The 16950-nt window shown below is 42.8% G+C and overlaps 1 protein-coding gene across 3 annotated transcripts in view; it reads left to right on the forward strand.

Annotated features, from left to right (window-relative positions):
* FYN (FYN proto-oncogene, Src family tyrosine kinase) overlaps window positions 1-15970 on the forward strand; it is a 137379-nt gene extending 121409 nt beyond the window's left edge. For all 3 annotated transcript variants that reach the window (XM_054279350.1, XM_054279352.1, XM_054279351.1), the window contains 2 exons: window positions 4294-4425; window positions 14640-15970. In XM_054279350.1, coding sequence (XP_054135325.1) covers window positions 4294-4425; window positions 14640-14848 — 341 coding nt within the window. In that variant the 3' untranslated portion in view covers window positions 14849-15970. The remainder of the gene's footprint in view (window positions 1-4293; window positions 4426-14639) is intronic.
* Window positions 15971-16950: the final 980 nt, after the last annotated feature.

A 16950-nucleotide genomic window follows, 5' to 3' on the forward strand; every position in this document is an offset into this window, starting at 1 on the left:
CATCGCCTGCCGGGGCTGACTCGTTTCCTGTTTCATGCTTGCTTCAGCACTCCGTTTTTACCTTTTACAGCTTTCCCTTTCCAGCCCCAGAAGCAATCCACTGCCACACTGCATTCCCTGATGGCTAACCCGAGCGGGCCCCGAGTTTTTGGGTCACAGAGCTTGGAGTCCTCCACTGGGTTTGGTTTTTAGGTACAAGAGGTAGCAGCTTTGTAACATTTCCAGAAACAGGATCATTATCAAGCTGGCAGTGGCTCTGGGGCATGAATTTCAGAGGTTTCTACTTCATCAAGATTTAGATCTGAAAAGAGACCAAAGCTCTGAGGGATTTTCCCTTGCTTCAGAAGAAACCATGCTGAGAGTTGTATCTCAAGGTCACTCAATCATGCCAGCCCCCTCTGCTCCTTCTCATCACATGACCCGCTTAAAGCCAGCAAAGAATTAAAACAGGACCATGGATTGATTTTCCCAGGGAAATCCTCCTGGGAGATAACCTGTGTGAATGCCTGGGCAGAGTCAGGCAGAGGTCCCAAGAATAGGGCTGAGCCTCACAAAAATCCTCACAGGCTCGGGGCTGCTGCTCTAACCATAAATTGTATCAGCAGCAGCTTTGGTTTCATGTGGTTACAAGCAGTGCAGAAACCCAAAAAAGGCTTTCCCGGGGCTGTAACATTAAAAAAAAAAAAAAAAAAAAAAAAAAAAAAAAAAAAAAAAGAGGGACTGGGATAAAAGCTGCAGATTAGTAAGTACCCTGTTTTGGGGCAAAGACAGGTCATCCTGACCTGATGAATGCAATCTGCTGTTTGTGTCCATGCATGGGGTTACTCATGTGTCGGTTTGTAATAAAACATGTTCCAGCAACAAAAAGAGAGAAATCCCTCCCCCACTGATGCAAAATCTGCCTTCAGAGCAGGAGATGGGCTGCCTTGTCAGCTGGGGTGTTTTGGCTTATCAGATTTATTAACATGCTTGTCAGTAATACACGTTTTATCTGATGCTGTAATTTGTTTGCAGCACAAAATCAGTTTGTTTAATAAGCTTCTGAGGCCTGGGCAGAGAGAGGCATTGGGGGTTTTAATCAGTGGGAAGAGAGTTAAGCACAGGAACTGTGTGTCCATCAGGAGCCACACAGAGCATCTGGCCTGTGCTAGCACTCCATGGAGCTACAGCAAGCAGGAGGCTTCAGGGCAGTGCTCAATACATTTGGGAATTTTTGTGCTTTCACAGCAGTGCACTGTGTCTGTTTCCAGTTCCAGGCATTGAATGAGGGGCAGCACCTTGGAGGATCCCTGTCAGACAAACACACACACTGCCATTCACACAAGCTGTGTGTGATCTCTTTATGTGAGGGCAGGGCATGTGCTATACCTGCAGGTGACCAGCCTGGTGTGTTCCCCCTGGTCTCTGCTCTCCCTTCACTGACAGCTCTGCCAGATTGGACTGCAGACTCTCTTGAACCATCCAGCCTCCAACATGTGTTGCAGGGCCAGAAAACCATGAGGCAGGGCTCTGCTAGCAAGCTCTCTGCCAAGGTTGCATTTTTCCCCTCCCCATCTAGCACTCCAAATCTGTCATCTATCAGGAAATGCTGCACAAACTGCAGAACATGATTTTTTGTATTAGTTGCTTTAACCAGAGAATCATCCACAGCAGGGGCAGCATAGAGGAGTAATGAATAGCTGTCCTGTCGTTGGAAAATCCTCAGCACAGACCATTCATCTTTCCAGCAGTGCTCATCACACCCCAATGAGGATGGTACTGCTCTAGCTCTCAGGAAAAGGGTTGTCCTGGAATTGATCCCCCTTCTCAGGGACTTACCTTGCTTCTCATTTTCCTGTGCTTTGACAACATGCTGCATACTCATCCCCCAGTGACACACTGGCAGTAGGTTGAGGAAGACAAAAATACTGGGGGAGTTGGCCACAAAAGAGTTTGAAGAGATTTCCTTCCTCCAAAGATGAGTTGTAGGTGGTTGCTACCTTTGGATATGAGTTTGAAGCAAAAGGGAATTGAGCAGATTTGGCTACGTTTCTCAGACAAACACAGCTGATTAAAGAAAAAGAAAATTGTTGAACAAAATGTGTGCAACATGTGAACAACCAAACCCCCCTGCATGTCCATCTCACCCAGCACCAGCCAAGGTCCAAGGCTTCAGGCTCCTGGCCAGCCTGGAGCTGTTCCTTCATCCAGCTGGCACGGGGTGTGTGTACTATCTGGGCTGCACGTAGGAGAGAGCAGAGGAACATTGGCCCTCCCATCCAGGGCTGCCTGCACAGCCCATCTAAAGGCATGCACTACTGGCCTGGGCAGCCTGACCACATGCAGCTTGCAGTTTTTCCTGGGATTGGCATGGGCTGTGCAGCCCCAGGACCTCCTGGCAGCTGGAGCAGCAGTTGCCAAGCCCACGTGGCTGCTGGTGCTGCTGGAGCAGGGCCAGATTCCAGGAGAGAGGCTCAAGTGATGGCAGCTTCTGCTGCAAAGGACTCACACAGCACAGCCAAGGCAAAAGGAAAAAATGAAGTTCTGCAAATTTTGGGTCTTGTAAGCTAAGGTTGGTCACACAAAGAAGTGTAATTGAAGGAGGTTGAGACTGAGCCAAGCACCCAAATTTTAGTTCTGCCTACCTATCAACCAATGAAAATACATAAGAGACAGATTTTAAAAAGTGAACAGGCATCCAAAATCCTCCAGCACCTTGGCAAATCTAGCCAGTGATGTGCTGATGCTTAACTAGTCTAAAGTTCCTGACTTCAGGCATTAGGTATCTGAAACTTTCTCTTGCATCTTTTTCATCCTTTAGCAGGACATTTTCCAGTTATTTAGCAGGACTTATTTGATCAACTGCAATACTCCCTAGGAAAAAAAATGTATTTGTACTAGAGTTCTAGTCTCTCTTAGGATCATTTACATGTGGAGCAGAAAGAATTTTAGCACATCGAAGTTTTACTAAGTAGGGAGATGAGGATTACCATGTGTACTTTTTACTCTAAGTAACGTCAGACTGGGGTGTGTGGCAGAAGATACAGGACATTGAGCCCTGGATGTGATGGTGGAACAGTGCTGGCAGGGAACTCTTAACAGTGCCATAAGGTCACTCCCTGAGAGTGATTTGTCCACGTTGTTACACTTTCACACTCCTCCTGAAAGCAGAGGGAGCTTTTATGAGAGGGTGATGTGAAGTCAAAGTCAGTCTGTTTCCAAACTCAAGAGTGTTTGTCACTAGGGATCAGCAATAAGCAATGCAACTCTTTTGCCTGTATGTTAATACAAGGCACCAGGGAAATGTCTGCATATTTTTTGTACATACTGTGAGTTAATTATTACCACAAGACTTTTCTTTAAAGTCATACTGAAAATATTTTTCCTAAGAAAACAGTCAGTGATTGGAAAAGCAAATAAATCAGTGTTTAAAGGTTTGTTATCTCACTATCCTTACTGCATCTGGCTCCTGCAAGCTCTGATGATGGATGAGCACATTAGAGCTGCACGTATTTAAGGCGCTACAGGCTTTGCAGTGCCAGGAGCTTAAAATACACTGTCAAGTTATAAATCACAGGCCAAAGTCGTGCTTGACATCAAGCACTCCAAGCAACTCAAATCGCAGTGTTATTTGAAAGTCCTTGTGTGTTTCTAATGAAATATTGGATTTGCTTTGAATTTTTGCTTTCACCATGTTTGTTTGTTCACATTTTGATCAGCTTGAGCACGCAAACTGGGAGGTACATATCCAGTACATCTCAGCACTGCTTCTATGTAGTAACTGTGTTTGATTTGCAAATATTTAAAACACTTTGGGAGAAGGTATTTCTATTTTATCTGTGGAATGGATGAGCTTATTTGTTTTTAAAACTGGGGTGGATTTTTTTTTCATTTTATAAAATTTCAAACTTGTGTTAAAACGTCTTATTCTTCTCTTGTGATGTGGGACAAGCTGACCTTTTCCCTGCTTAGTCTTTCCTGATGCCCTACACATTCTGCCCCCTGTCCTCTCTGACTGTACTCCATGGAGCTGTTGGGTAACATTTGTCTGCAGCTCCTTCCACCTGCACGTGTTGGAGATCACCCCACATATGAGACTGAGTAATGCTCTGTATGTTTTTAATTTTCTAAATAGTTCAAGTACAGAACCAGATCCACCAATCTTTAGACACTTTTCAAATAACACACAAGCAAAACTGAAAGAACATCCTCCTGTTCTAATTAGAAATCCTAACTCTAGACACAGAGTCACCTGTGAGATGGTGCTTTGCTTCTGTCTGTGTTGTGGTTAAGACTCATGTATTCTCTCTTTAGGTGCAAAGTTCCCCATTAAATGGACTGCACCAGAAGCGGCGCTGTACGGAAGGTTCACAATAAAGTCAGATGTGTGGTCTTTTGGGATCCTGCTGACAGAGCTGGTAACAAAAGGGAGAGTGCCATACCCAGGTAAGAAAAATGTCCCGCTTCACCTGGGAAAAGGAGTGGGAATGGGCTATATGTTTAAGCTGCAATGTTGTTTTATATTCACTGAGCTCAAAGGAGAATGGCTATAATGTTTAAATTTTGTGTATCCTTGAAAACATTTCTGACTCAAAGCTGCTTTGCCATGGTCATGATAAAAATAACAAGGGGACAATTCAACATACTCATTTCTACTGTTTTAATTGTGCTTAATTCAATTAATATAATTTCTAGACAACTAATGAAAGTGGTGTAAAATTATTACATTCTGGAGAAAATAGCTCTCCACAGCATTGCATTTATTTTAAGATACCTACAGTTAAACTCCCACAGAGGCCTCACTCCGTTTATTCTGTCAGACTGGTTCACTGCAAGGTTTGATGACTGTCTGAATGTCTGGTACTATCAAATCTCTTTTTCATAAACTCTTAAATTTTAATCCTTGCTTTTGAGATGGATGGAAAGGGAAGAAAATACTTGTGTAATGTGCAGACCAGAGCTCATGGCAGGGTCACAGCAGGGCCAGATTCTCTGCATGGGGGAACTGGAGGCCCCATGGCTCTTTGTTGAAACCCTGCCAAGTGTCCAATGGATTAAGATTTGTAGGAGGGAGTGATTGGATCTGCCTATGCAGAAAGGGCTTTTTATTCTTGTTGCCCCCCTGAAGATTGTGGGCATTCAGGTGAAGAGGAAAGGGGTGAGGTGAAAGCCATGCATTACATGGAAAATAATTTAATCCCTTCTTTTTCTCATCAGCACAGATATTAACAGGGGATGCCCTGTATTTCAAGATGCCTCTAGCTGCATTTTTAGTCCTTTTATTTAAAAAAAAAAAATCTAAATACTCAACAGTCTGGCTGTGTGCACTGCAGCTGATTTAATGGAAAATGCCCTAGAGCAGTTTCAGTTTTCCAATCTGTGCTGTGATCAAGCAGTCAGATCCATATATCAAATTGAGCAGGAGAAGCATCAAGGTGGAGTTCAGTTTACCCTGTGGTGTCTCACACTACTTCAGAAGACTGAACTCAGCAAAACTAATCTTCCAGACTTTTACCAGGAACTTCAAGTTTGCTAGCACCTAGCAGCCAGTAGCTGATATTTGAGGAGAGAATATGGGGACTGGAGGGCATCTCATGATCAGCAGTGAACTTTGGAATCCTTAACAGGGAGCAGCTTAGCAAAGGTGTGGCTGTGACAACTGAATGAGGTAGCAGAAAATATAATGGCATGTTTCTGTGGAATGGATGAGTCCCTCTGCCCAGCACTTCCCCATGTGGGGTGTTGCCTCCAGTCAAAGCAGCTCTGTCACCAGTCAGCACAAAAGTCTTCCTGCCATAAGGATTCCTGGTAGTGGTGTGTATGATTTCTGCAGGTTTATTGAAGGTTTAAACAGACATTACATGCTGTGCAAAGGTCAAAGAGAGAAAAAAGATGTATAAACTTTAGTTGGTGCAGTGTTTCTCCCAGAGGGTGGGCAGTGTCCCTGACTGGGCTGCAGGAATTCTCTAGTCACTGCCAGCAGAGTGGGTGCACAGGGGCTCTCACCAGCCAGGGCAGAGTTAAGGTGAAAATACCATTCCATGCAAAAACAAGCATTTAAACCCTATGTTTGCTCACAGGTCTGTAGCTGAACACAGGGTTGGCCATGGCTGCAGAGGATGTCTGCACTTCATAAATGTTTCTTTCCCCCACCAAAGGAGAAGGAGTCCACAGGATGTGCATTTAAGTGCCTGCAATATATAACTTCTTGTAGGAGCCATGACAGTAATCTCAGGCATGGGCTGTGTCCTGAAATTCTGGACAGTTTTATTACATGGCAGCTTGAGCACATCAAAGAGAACCTGTGGGATCTCTGCTCTTTCAGCACCATCCTACCCCTTCATCCCTCACTACATAAAGCCCTCACATGCCAAAAGTCCTTCTGGCTCACTCTCCTCCACCTGCACTAGGAAGACACCAAGTAGCTGGAAGCAATTTTTTGTGTGTTACATTTCACTAAGTCAGCAATTTTTTGGACAGTCGTGTCCTGCCTTGGTTACACCCTGCCCAGGCTCTAGGCCAGGCCCATTCCATCCCACCAGGACTCCTCTGTTGCTCATCTAGGAGGTCTTAACAATTCTCATGGTCACCATCACTCCTCTCTGCCAGTTTTACATAAGGGCAGCATGGATCTTACATTTGAGTATCCAAAGTGTTTACAAAGATTTCGGTCCAGTCTTATTTCCCAGACCCTCAATGGGAAAGTTTTTATAGGCTGAGGCAGCAGTGGAGGGGAATTGGGGCCTTCTCAGGAGGATCTGTCTTTGCAAGTGGATGGAAAAGAGAGCCTGGACTTCCCAAGGTGACAAAGGCCTCCTGAGCTCCTTAGAAAAGGCTCTTTTCCCCTGACATAGAAAGGACCATCTATCTCCTGAGGAAGGATCTTGTGAAGAACAAAGTTTTGTGAATACCTATCCCTGTCTGAGATAGGCAGTAGGGTTCAGATGGACCCACAGAGCTTTTCTTGCCATTATGGCATGGCTTGCACAGGGAGGAAAAATAGGATTTCTGTCACACTGAGAGGCAAGACTCAGCCCTCTTCACCCAAGTGGACAACCCATAGGTGAGAGAATGCAGTCTGTTGGCACTGCCAGCACTTTGGTACCCAAGATGTGACACTGAAAAGTGTCAGCTTTGAAACAAAGAGGGTCATGGAGCTGTCTGTCTGCTGTAATATCCAGTTTCTGAAATAGTTGTGGGCATGTTGTCCTGATGTTCCTGCTTACAGCTTGTAGCAGGCTGGGAGAAGTGGAGAGAGGCCCTCAGACAAAGGGATTGCTCTCTTGCTTGACAAGCTCTTAGTGCCTGGGGAGATGATTTACAGCACACATCCCAGTCCTGGGGTGGTACCCATGCCTGCAGGACACCATCCCTCCTGCCTTCCCATGTCTGGAACCAGGCATTGTTTAAGCTTGTGTAGAAGGAGGGAGAAGCACAATGAGTAGGACAGAGGGGGAGGGCAGGCAGTTTACAGCAGGGAAACAGACTGGGTGGCACAGAATTTGGCATTCTTTGTCCTGCAGATTTCAACCAGTTCCTGTCCTGATGCCCCATTTTGGAAGAGAGGCTGGGGCAGTGGTGAGATATATGAGCAGTAAAGGTTTTGCTGGTGAAGATAAAGTTCAGTCTAGAGTTCACAATAAAGCTTTGCCCCAAACTCTATAGCTCCCACAAGCAAGACCAACTTTTTGGAGGGTGTCCTCATGTTCATACTTCAACCAAGCCTGTTTCTCTATCAGTGATCATAATGGGCCACTATGATTACTAATTTATGCTTTTTTATCCTTTTCACAAGGCAACAGATTCAAATAAGCAACTTTCACACAGAGTCTATTTCCAGTATTACAGTGGAGAAATGAAAAATAGACTGGGCCAGAGGAGGAGACAAGCTCAAGAAACAGTCTGCTCAGTGGACCTTTTTCAGTATCAGTTTCTTTTCTCTTTGACAAATGCCCTTCCCTAGCAGTAGTTGGAGAATCTGTGGGTTTTTAACATGCTGCCTTTGGGATAGGGAGAAATATCAGCCATACCAAACAAGTACCTCTGACCTTGCCCCTTGTAATTTCTGCTGCAGTTGTCATGCCAAGAGCATTTTCATTTTCACTCTAGTGTGACAGCTATGGTGCTACTCACATTGCTGCCTCTGGCCAGGCAGGTCTCTGAGCCTGGGCTCCAAGCAGCCCTGCAGCCTTTGGGCAGCTGGATTCAGCCTCCTCATCCCTGGGGGAATCTGGGCCACGAGTGCCAGAGATCATGTGCTACCCAACCTGGGGCCAAGTACATAACAGAGAGCCAGCATAGGCAGGTGGGTGGGTGTAACAGCATCAGGGATGGTAAATAAGAGGTTAAGAAAGAGGTGTACTCACCACAGAGGATAGATAAGGTCAGGTGGGTTTATTTGTAAGTAAGGAAGCTCTGCTCACAAATACTGTAGCTCAAGGTTGCATCTATTCATCTGTTATACCAAGGAAATAACTTATTTTAGAAAATAAAGCTAAAGCAAAAAACAGATATTGATAGTCTAGCTTTGAGGATGAAGAGATGTTGGGGGTTTTCAGGCTTTAATTTCTAAGTGAAGTGGCATGACTTCCAGAGTTTTAAAACTTGTTCTTTCTTTTCCCCAGAAATAACTTGGTTTGCATTGATATGATAGCATGGCCAGGCTATCATAGTGGGAGGGTGGGGGGTGCCTGAGAGGAGGCTGTGACCTTGTGGAGGCCCGTGCAGAGAGGAGCCCCTGCTGGAGCAACCTGCCCTTGAGGGACCATGGAAGAGTGACCCACTGCAGCAGTCTGGGGAGGGCTGTTGCCCATGGGGTGGACCCATGCTGGAGAAGTTTATGGAGATCTGTATCCCATGTAAGGACTCCATGCAGGAGCAGGGGAAGGACTCTTCTCTCCCTGAGCTGCATGAGAAACAACGACCATAACACCCATTCCCTGTCTCCCTGCACCACTGAGGGAGGAGCTAGAGCTGTTTTTAAGGCCTTATTTTCCTTCTCATTATCCTGCTCTGATTTTGTTAGCAATAAATTCAATGGATATCTCTAGTTCTAGCCTGTTTTGCCCATGACACTATTTGGCGAGTGATCTATCCCAGTCCTTATCTCAACTCATGAAGTTATAACAAATATAACTTTGTTATATTTTCTCTTCCTTGTCCAGCTGTGGAGTGAGAGAGAGGCTTTGGTGGGTGCTTGGCACCCAGCCAGGGTCAACCCACTGCAGTCTAAGAGAAGAAAGCAAGAGGAAAACAGCCTAAAACAATTGCTCTCCTCACTGGACTTGACAAGTCCCAGAGTAATCTGTATAGCTCATTAGTTTGCATGCAGGGACACTCCCCAGTTACAGTAATGTTTCCTGTCTTCTGGAAGACCAGCATTGCCCAGATCCATGCTATTTGCACATCTGCTGTGCTCCATCTAATCAAGCTCCTAAGGGCACACCAAAGTACTTTTCAGTGTTTTCTTTGGCCACAATTGGAAACTCCACATCTTTTTCTGTGTCACTCTAACTCTTAAAGTCACTGTAACTTAAAGTTCCTACAACTTTTCTAGGAAAAGCCAAGCAGTATTGCATTTCTGTCCCCAGTCTATATGGGCAGTAGATTTTTATTGTACTGAGCATTAGAGTGGCCATATCCTGTGGCATCCTGAGATTATTGAAGGTTTCACTAATAAAGCTGGATGGTGGAAGGTTATTTGATTTTTGGTCTTTGCAGGGAATAAAAAGCTAATGGAAAAGCCATCTTTTGGGAATTGGATGTTTTCTTCTTGGCCAAATCATAATTCTTGAAACATCATGAGAACAAGCTGGTTTTTCATAGAATTCTACAATGATAGAATAGTCTGGGTGAGAAGGGACCTCTTAAAGGTCATCCAGTCCAGTCCTGCCATAAGCAGGGATATCTCAGGTTACTCAGAGCCCTGTCCAGCCTGAACCTGAATGTTCCCAGGGATGGGGCATCCATGACCACTCTGGGCAACCTGCTCCAGTGTTTTACCACTCTCATTGTAAAAAACCTTTCTTTCTTATACCTAGTCCAAATTTAGTCTCCTTCAGTTTAAAACCATTACCCCTTGTCCTATCCCAACAGGCTCTGCTAACAGGCCCCCTTCAAGTACTGAAAGGCCAAAGTAAGGTTTCCCCAGAGACTTCTCTTCTCCAGGCTGAACAATCTCGATTTTTTTTCAGCCATTTCTCATTTCAGGGCCCTTTTCTGGATTAGCTCCAACAGGTCCATGTCCTTCCTGTGCTGGGAACCCAGAGCTGGATGCAGAGTTCTGGGTGGAGTCTCACCAGAGCAGAGCAGAGGGGCAGAATTCCCTCCCTTGCCCTGCTGGCCAATCTGCTTTGGATGCAGCCCAGGACACTTTTGGCTTTCTGGGCTGCAGGTGCTGCCAGCTCATGTCCAGCCCTTCATCCACCAACACCCCCTGGTCCTTCTCAGCAGGGCTGCTCTTGCTCTGTTCGTCCCCCAGCCTGGATTGATACCAGGTGTTGCCCCAACCCAGGTGGAAGAGCTGTACCCCACAAAAGAATATTGCTGAGTATTTTATTTCACAGATTTAAGGATTTTAGGATAAACTTTTAAGGGGTCTGGAAGCACACTGCAAGCAGAATGTAATTTATTATTTATTAAGAGTTGAAACTCTTGGGTATTCATTAGGAGAGAGGAGTTGTACAGATTGCTCAGATATTCTCTCTATGGTGTTAGAAGTGAAGATATGACAGACTCCAGCTATCAAAAGAGAAACACTAAACTTGCAGTCTATAAGATAAGTCTATAGAATAGGTTTGTAAACATAAATAGGCCATTTAAGAAGTAAAATGTATACCTGAAGCACTGCTATTTGTATAAGTCTGCCTAGTAATCCAATTGATTTAGACATAAAAGTCTTTGAAACTCTGTTTTTAAATTAGCAGTTCATGTCAAAACTAACAGAATTTCTTTAGCAAATCCTAGGTACTTCAGCCCTTGCTGGATGTATGAATTCCAGTGAGGAACAAGAGGATTACTTGCTTTAGTTTCATAACCGGGGATTACTGTGGGGGAAGGGAAAGGGGAAAGGAGAAAAGAAAAGAAGGGCATTTTCCTGGATTAAACTGTGATGAAAAAACCTGGCTTGACTCACTTTCCAGGGACAAAAAATGACTATGATTTCAGACAGCAATGTCTCTTTCATGTTCTTTTTTCTACCTTTTTGTTAAATAAAGGGAAGTGAAGAGCTGTTTATGTTTTTCCTCCCCCTTCTGTCTCCTCAGGGCTTTTCTTCCAGCACACAGTTCGTTATCAGGTTTCAGAGTGTGCTTTGCAGCACTGAGTAAAGCACTGGATAAAAATACCAAACATTTGATATCTTAGAACAACAAATCAGTTAGGAAGGAGCTTTTCTGCTGCTGTTGCTTCCCTCCCTGTTGTACTTAAGGATGTACTGCCAAAATAAAAGCAAAGAATACAGTTTGTTAGTGGTTATTTACATACAAACAGATGAGTTACCAGTAACAATTATTTTCACAGTCTTTAATATGTAAGGGAAACAAAAGTTCTCACCCCAAAATGTGGGGTAATTCAGCTGATTCAAAGACAAGGACAAAAAAGGTGCAGATTTTTGTTCAAAACACAAATTTATAAAACTAATATTGAGAACACAACGTAAACAAAATGTGCATGCTTTTTTCTTGTAGTGTCTTGAAAACAGCAAGGCCAGAAAGTTTGGGTTGATGCTGCCTTGAGTTTGTGGTGCCTAACAGACCAGTAGTATTTTGTAGTCTAATGAAAAAGTATAATATCTCTGGAAATGTTCCTGCTGGATAGTGAGGAATATCCAAATATTTTTTCAGTGTGTTCTGGTTTGTTGTGAGCCTCTGTGACCTAACAATATCAGTGTGGAGTCAATAATACAGGAGAACCTTAACTCTATGCAGAATCTGATGTCTGCAGAGGCTTGTTATTTATTAGTCTGTTTTCATCAGGGCTAGTCCACTGTAACTATGGTCCACTTTAGGAGCCACTCAAAGCATTTGCTTCTAGTTTATAAATACCTAACAACAAAAATATGGTGGGTGGATGCATCTGGTAAATGAAGCACAAGAAACCAGTGCTGAAGTGTTGGTCTGCAGGCTAGGAAATACTGTAAATCAGTAATCTAACCTTTCTTTTTGCAATTTTCTCTGTGAAAGGGAGCATTAAGGAGAGGCCTGTAAGAGTATGAGACAGTTTTCTGGAGAGGCTCCTCAATGCACAACAGGCAGCAAAAGAAACAGTGCCCTACTTTTCCTTTCCCTTGGCTTGCAGTAAAACCCACATATGAAACTAAACCAAGTACTGCTCGTGTTTGAAAATGGGAGGTGCTGCAGTAAGCAAAGCAGAACCACGCTGTGACCACAACATGGATAACTGAGAGCCTAAATATAAATACAAAGAACATGTGAGGAAACCATGCCAGGGCTGCTTACAGTGACAGGATAGGAATATGATCCCTGCCCAGACACTGCAAATGGATATCAGTAGGAGGAAATTACCCTGACAAGATAAGAGGAAGAGGGGTTTTGTAATCCTAACATGAAATGAGAATCTAGAGGTGGATGGTCAGGAAAGGCTGAATGATACAGATGGTTTTTTCTGAGCATCCTTAATAATTAAACACAGCCAGGACATGAGGATACAGACTAAAGACCACATCCAAGGTTACAGCTAAGTTACTGGCCTAAATGCTATGTAATGTTAGGATTTTGTTCCCTGTCATGGCTTAACCCCAGCCAGTAATTTAAATACCACACAGACACTTGCTCACTCCCACTTCCCACTCCCAGGCCCCCCAAAGGTGGGATGGGGAGGAGAAGCAGAAAAAAAGGTAAAACTTTTTCTGTTTATCTTGACAGGGTAATATCCTCCTGCTGATATCCAAGAGGTTGAGATAATAACAGTTTATTAACTGAAATAAAGTAAAATATAATAATAATTTTATTGGAAATGAAAAAAAGAGAGGCATATTAGCCAAGAAAAACAAATTATTCACAATACAGTTTCTCCCAGCTTCTTGTGCACCTCCTCACTGGCAGAGCATGAGAAACTGAAAAGTCCTTGACGTAGGATGAACTCTACTTATCAGAAACTAAAACATCAGTGTGTTACCAACATTATTCTCATGCTAAATCAAAACACGACATTGTACCAGCTACTAGGAAGAAAGTTAACTCTATCCTAACCAAAACCAGACATTTCTACAAGTCAAAGTGTAGAGTGGATAAATGAATCTGCATTGAAGAAGGTGATTGAATTATTCCTCACAAATACGTTTACAAAAAAATATGAGGTTTTGGGACTCCTCAAAAGGACATCCTCCAAGAAGAAAGCGGAGGTTTCCCCAGAAAGGAGTGTCAGGGAAGCCAGGAAGAGGATAAGCTAACACAAAGTGCAACATCAGGGTGTTGGTTTCTAGATTCAGTCATGGAGAAACTGAAGTGTCCCTGCTGGTTCTCCTGCAGAGCTGCTTGGCAGGACCTGCTAAGTCAGGAGAATGAGTTCTGCTGATATTTTTCAGCAGGGGACTGGGGCAGGGCAAGCACAACGCTTGCAGTCAGTGTGCAGGCTTGTTCTGAAACGCATCTGCATGCTTGTGGTGCCAGTGTTACCTCTGGTACAGTTAAAAAGAGAGTACTGGGAGAGAGGTGTAAACTAAAGCTTAGAGTGACTTGCAGTTAATGTGTGGTGAAAAGCACTTCAGCTTTTCAGCAGAGGAATCAAGGGGTTACAAAGAAAAGAAAAAGTAGCAAAGAGCCTGGCCTTACTCTCAGAGTCAAGCAAGATGAGTCACTATCCCTGGAGGTATTTAAAAGTCTGTAAGGACACGGCTCAGTGGTGGATTTGGCGGTGTTAGGTTAACAGTTGGACTCAGTGATCTGAAGGGTCTTTTCCAACCTAAATGTTTCTATGATTCTGTGAAGGTAATCGACTTTTACTTTTTTCTTCTGAGTGAGAGAGGGAGAGCTGTGGTTCTTTAGTGGAGATGTTTTGCTTGGCATTTGGCTTGTCCTGTGAGCGGCTCCGCTGTGTTTTAGTTTGGGAGCAGTCGACTATGATAGAAACTGTACTAACCCACACAGAGGGAGGGAGTGCAGGTCAGCAGCAGTGAGCTCCTGGGCTGACACTGAAGGCAATCTGCTGGACAACCCTGGGAGCCAGGAGTAGCACAGTTTGTCTTGAAGTCCCTGCAGCATGACCTCATAGAATGTTTTCACAAAGGCCCACACTCAGGGTGAGGGTTTCAGAAATTCATCCTGATTTCTAGAGTTTTGAATTTTCCACTTTTTTGCAATGCATTTGTTTTCCTTAAGCACATAACATAGTACATTTCACAGTTCCTGCTGTCAGAGAGGGAAAACACCAAATCCTGCCTATTGTGAGTAAGCCAAGAGGGTAACCATGGGAGCAGTGTTCTGCTCATCACTTGATCCTAAAAACCTCTACTGAGAAAGAATATAATCCAGGTTGCCTTGCAGTGTTTGAGGAGCTGAAATAGGACATCAGTGTGGTCGTGTTTTGCTTGTCTTAACCAAAAGAAATTAGTATGAGTGAGCAAACCACATGTGTTGTAGATATAGTTGTACTTGGTTAATTTTCCTGTAATTTACTGTGGCTTTGTATGCCCTTCACAGGCATGAATAACCGGGAAGTCTTGGAGCAAGTAGAACGAGGTTATCGGATGCCGTGTCCTCAGGACTGTCCCATCTCCTTGCATGAGCTTATGATTCACTGCTGGAAAAAAGACCCAGAGGAGCGTCCAACTTTTGAATATTTACAGGGTTTTCTTGAAGACTACTTCACTGCAACAGAACCCCAGTACCAGCCTGGTGACAACCTGTAAATCCTTGGTTTCCAGACACTGTCATGAATTACCAGGAATTTCTCAGCCCTGTCCCACCTGCTCTCCACCTTCCAACTCTGTGATCGGCTTCTCCAGAGTGCAACATCTTCCAGCACTGCAGTGCACAGGAGGGGCTGCAGCTGGGAACTTCCACAGCCCTTGCCTACGACCACTTGTCCTAATAATCTGAATGTCCTGGATGAAAAGGAGAAAAACACTTGTTTTTTCTTAATCAAAGACTCCAAAACTGCATTGTATTGATGTTATGTAAACTGCAAAACCTCTGTTCATTGTAAATAGTAACTCAGTGCCAATAACTGATCCTAGTGCTTTCCTTTTTTTAAAATGCAAAACCTATGTGATTTTAACTAGTCTTCTCCTGATTCAACTAAAAGTATTATTTTCCAGAAGTGGCCTCTTTGTCTAAAACTTTTTTTTTTCATGTTTTAACAAATAAAAAAAATCAGGACAGGTGTTTGGGTTTTTGCTTTTTTATATATAAAATATATATAATATATATACATACCTGTACATACAGTATATGGGTGCTATTGCAGAGGAGGCTCATTTGGAATTGAATGACTCCTGCTGCAGCTGTACCCAGAAAGCGATAATTTTACTGCAGACATGAAAACACTGGTGGGATTCTGAAAGCCAGTGATCTAATTTTTGGCTTTTGCCAAGCATGATTTTTTTAAATTGGATTGCACTTTTTGTTTATGATTATGTACCTGTAGATGGTTGTAACTTTGCTCTTTCAGGAATCACGTGCTGTATTTACAGTAATGTTTCCAATGTTTGACAAGTGTGTGATGATTTGTTCTTGAAATTAAAACAAACATATTTAAAGCAAGAAAACTACACCATCACCGTTTGAACTGGAAAATTGAAACTGCAAGGACTTCTTGTATCAAAACATGTATACTGAATTGTTTCAAAAAAATTTATTAAGCAGTGTAACCACATTCAGATGGTCTTAAAATAATAGCATTTTAGCCATGTCCCCCTGCTAAACTGTTGGTCATGCAACTAGGATTTTTCTGTTTTATGTGTAACATTTTTCCATTGTAAAATAAGTGTGTTGAGTGTCCTGTACTGCTAATGAAATTACTTTCTCTGTGTCTGCAAGTTCTCCAGTGGAATTACTATGCACTTCTTTACATTTCATGGGGGATGCACAGAACAAAGTATTACCTTTTCAGTTGTCTGTACCAGCCTTGAATTACTTACGTTTAACCAAAAAACACAAAAAAAAATTCCTTTCTATTTCTATTGAGTTTTTAATACTGAGTTGCAAATTTTAAAGTCTTAATTACATTTTGTTATGGTTTATTCACAAGTTTACATTTTAAAACTGTTTAACTTTCTTAATTTAGTAATTAAAAAACAAAAGAGCATTTTACATTTGGATAGTTGTTTTTTTGTTTAAACTGTGGAACTAATGGTGGACATGAGATTAAAAACTTTTCAAGAAGGAGTGTCATGCCATTTGGGGCATCACATTTCATAGGAGTTCGCAGACCAATTACCTATGGGACATCATTTTCCAAATTATGAAGTCAATATGTTTTGAAATAGCTGGAGTTCAACTGTAAGGAAGATGGCTGAATGCATAGCTAGTCTCTCCTTTCTCTCTTCTACAGCAGTTTGTTCTTTATTAGTTCTGTTGCATTTAACATGAATACTTTTACATTTACAAGTGTTGCAGGAAAAGCTTTTCTATGTCTTGTATTGCTGTTACTGCTTTAAAAGATTGTGGCCAACCAAGACTTCCTGACAGTTGAAACTTTTTTTTTTTTAATTATTTAGTACTTAGATTGTGAATTCATACTCTGAAGATTCACACATTTTCTAAGGAGAGCCTTTCTTCATTTGTGAAAACTAACCCAATAATCAATTGAGATTCAGAGAACAAATTGTCATCGTTTTAATATTTTCTATACAAAACTGACTGAAAATCCTCTTGCAAAGGAGGCTTCCACACTTAGCCTTTCTCAAAGTGTGAATTTATACGGCAATGTTGCTTGTTACCAGATTTCCATGATAAATTGGTTAACGTTTTACATGTAGAGTCTATAAGTAATGTTATGTACATTATCTAC

The sequence above is a fragment of the Melozone crissalis genome, unplaced genomic scaffold, assembly GCF_028551555.1.
Source record: "Melozone crissalis strain CALT ecotype California unplaced genomic scaffold, PUWL_Pcris_2 ptg000027l_1, whole genome shotgun sequence".
In the NCBI taxonomy this organism is placed as follows: Eukaryota; Metazoa; Chordata; class Aves; order Passeriformes; family Passerellidae; genus Melozone; species Melozone crissalis.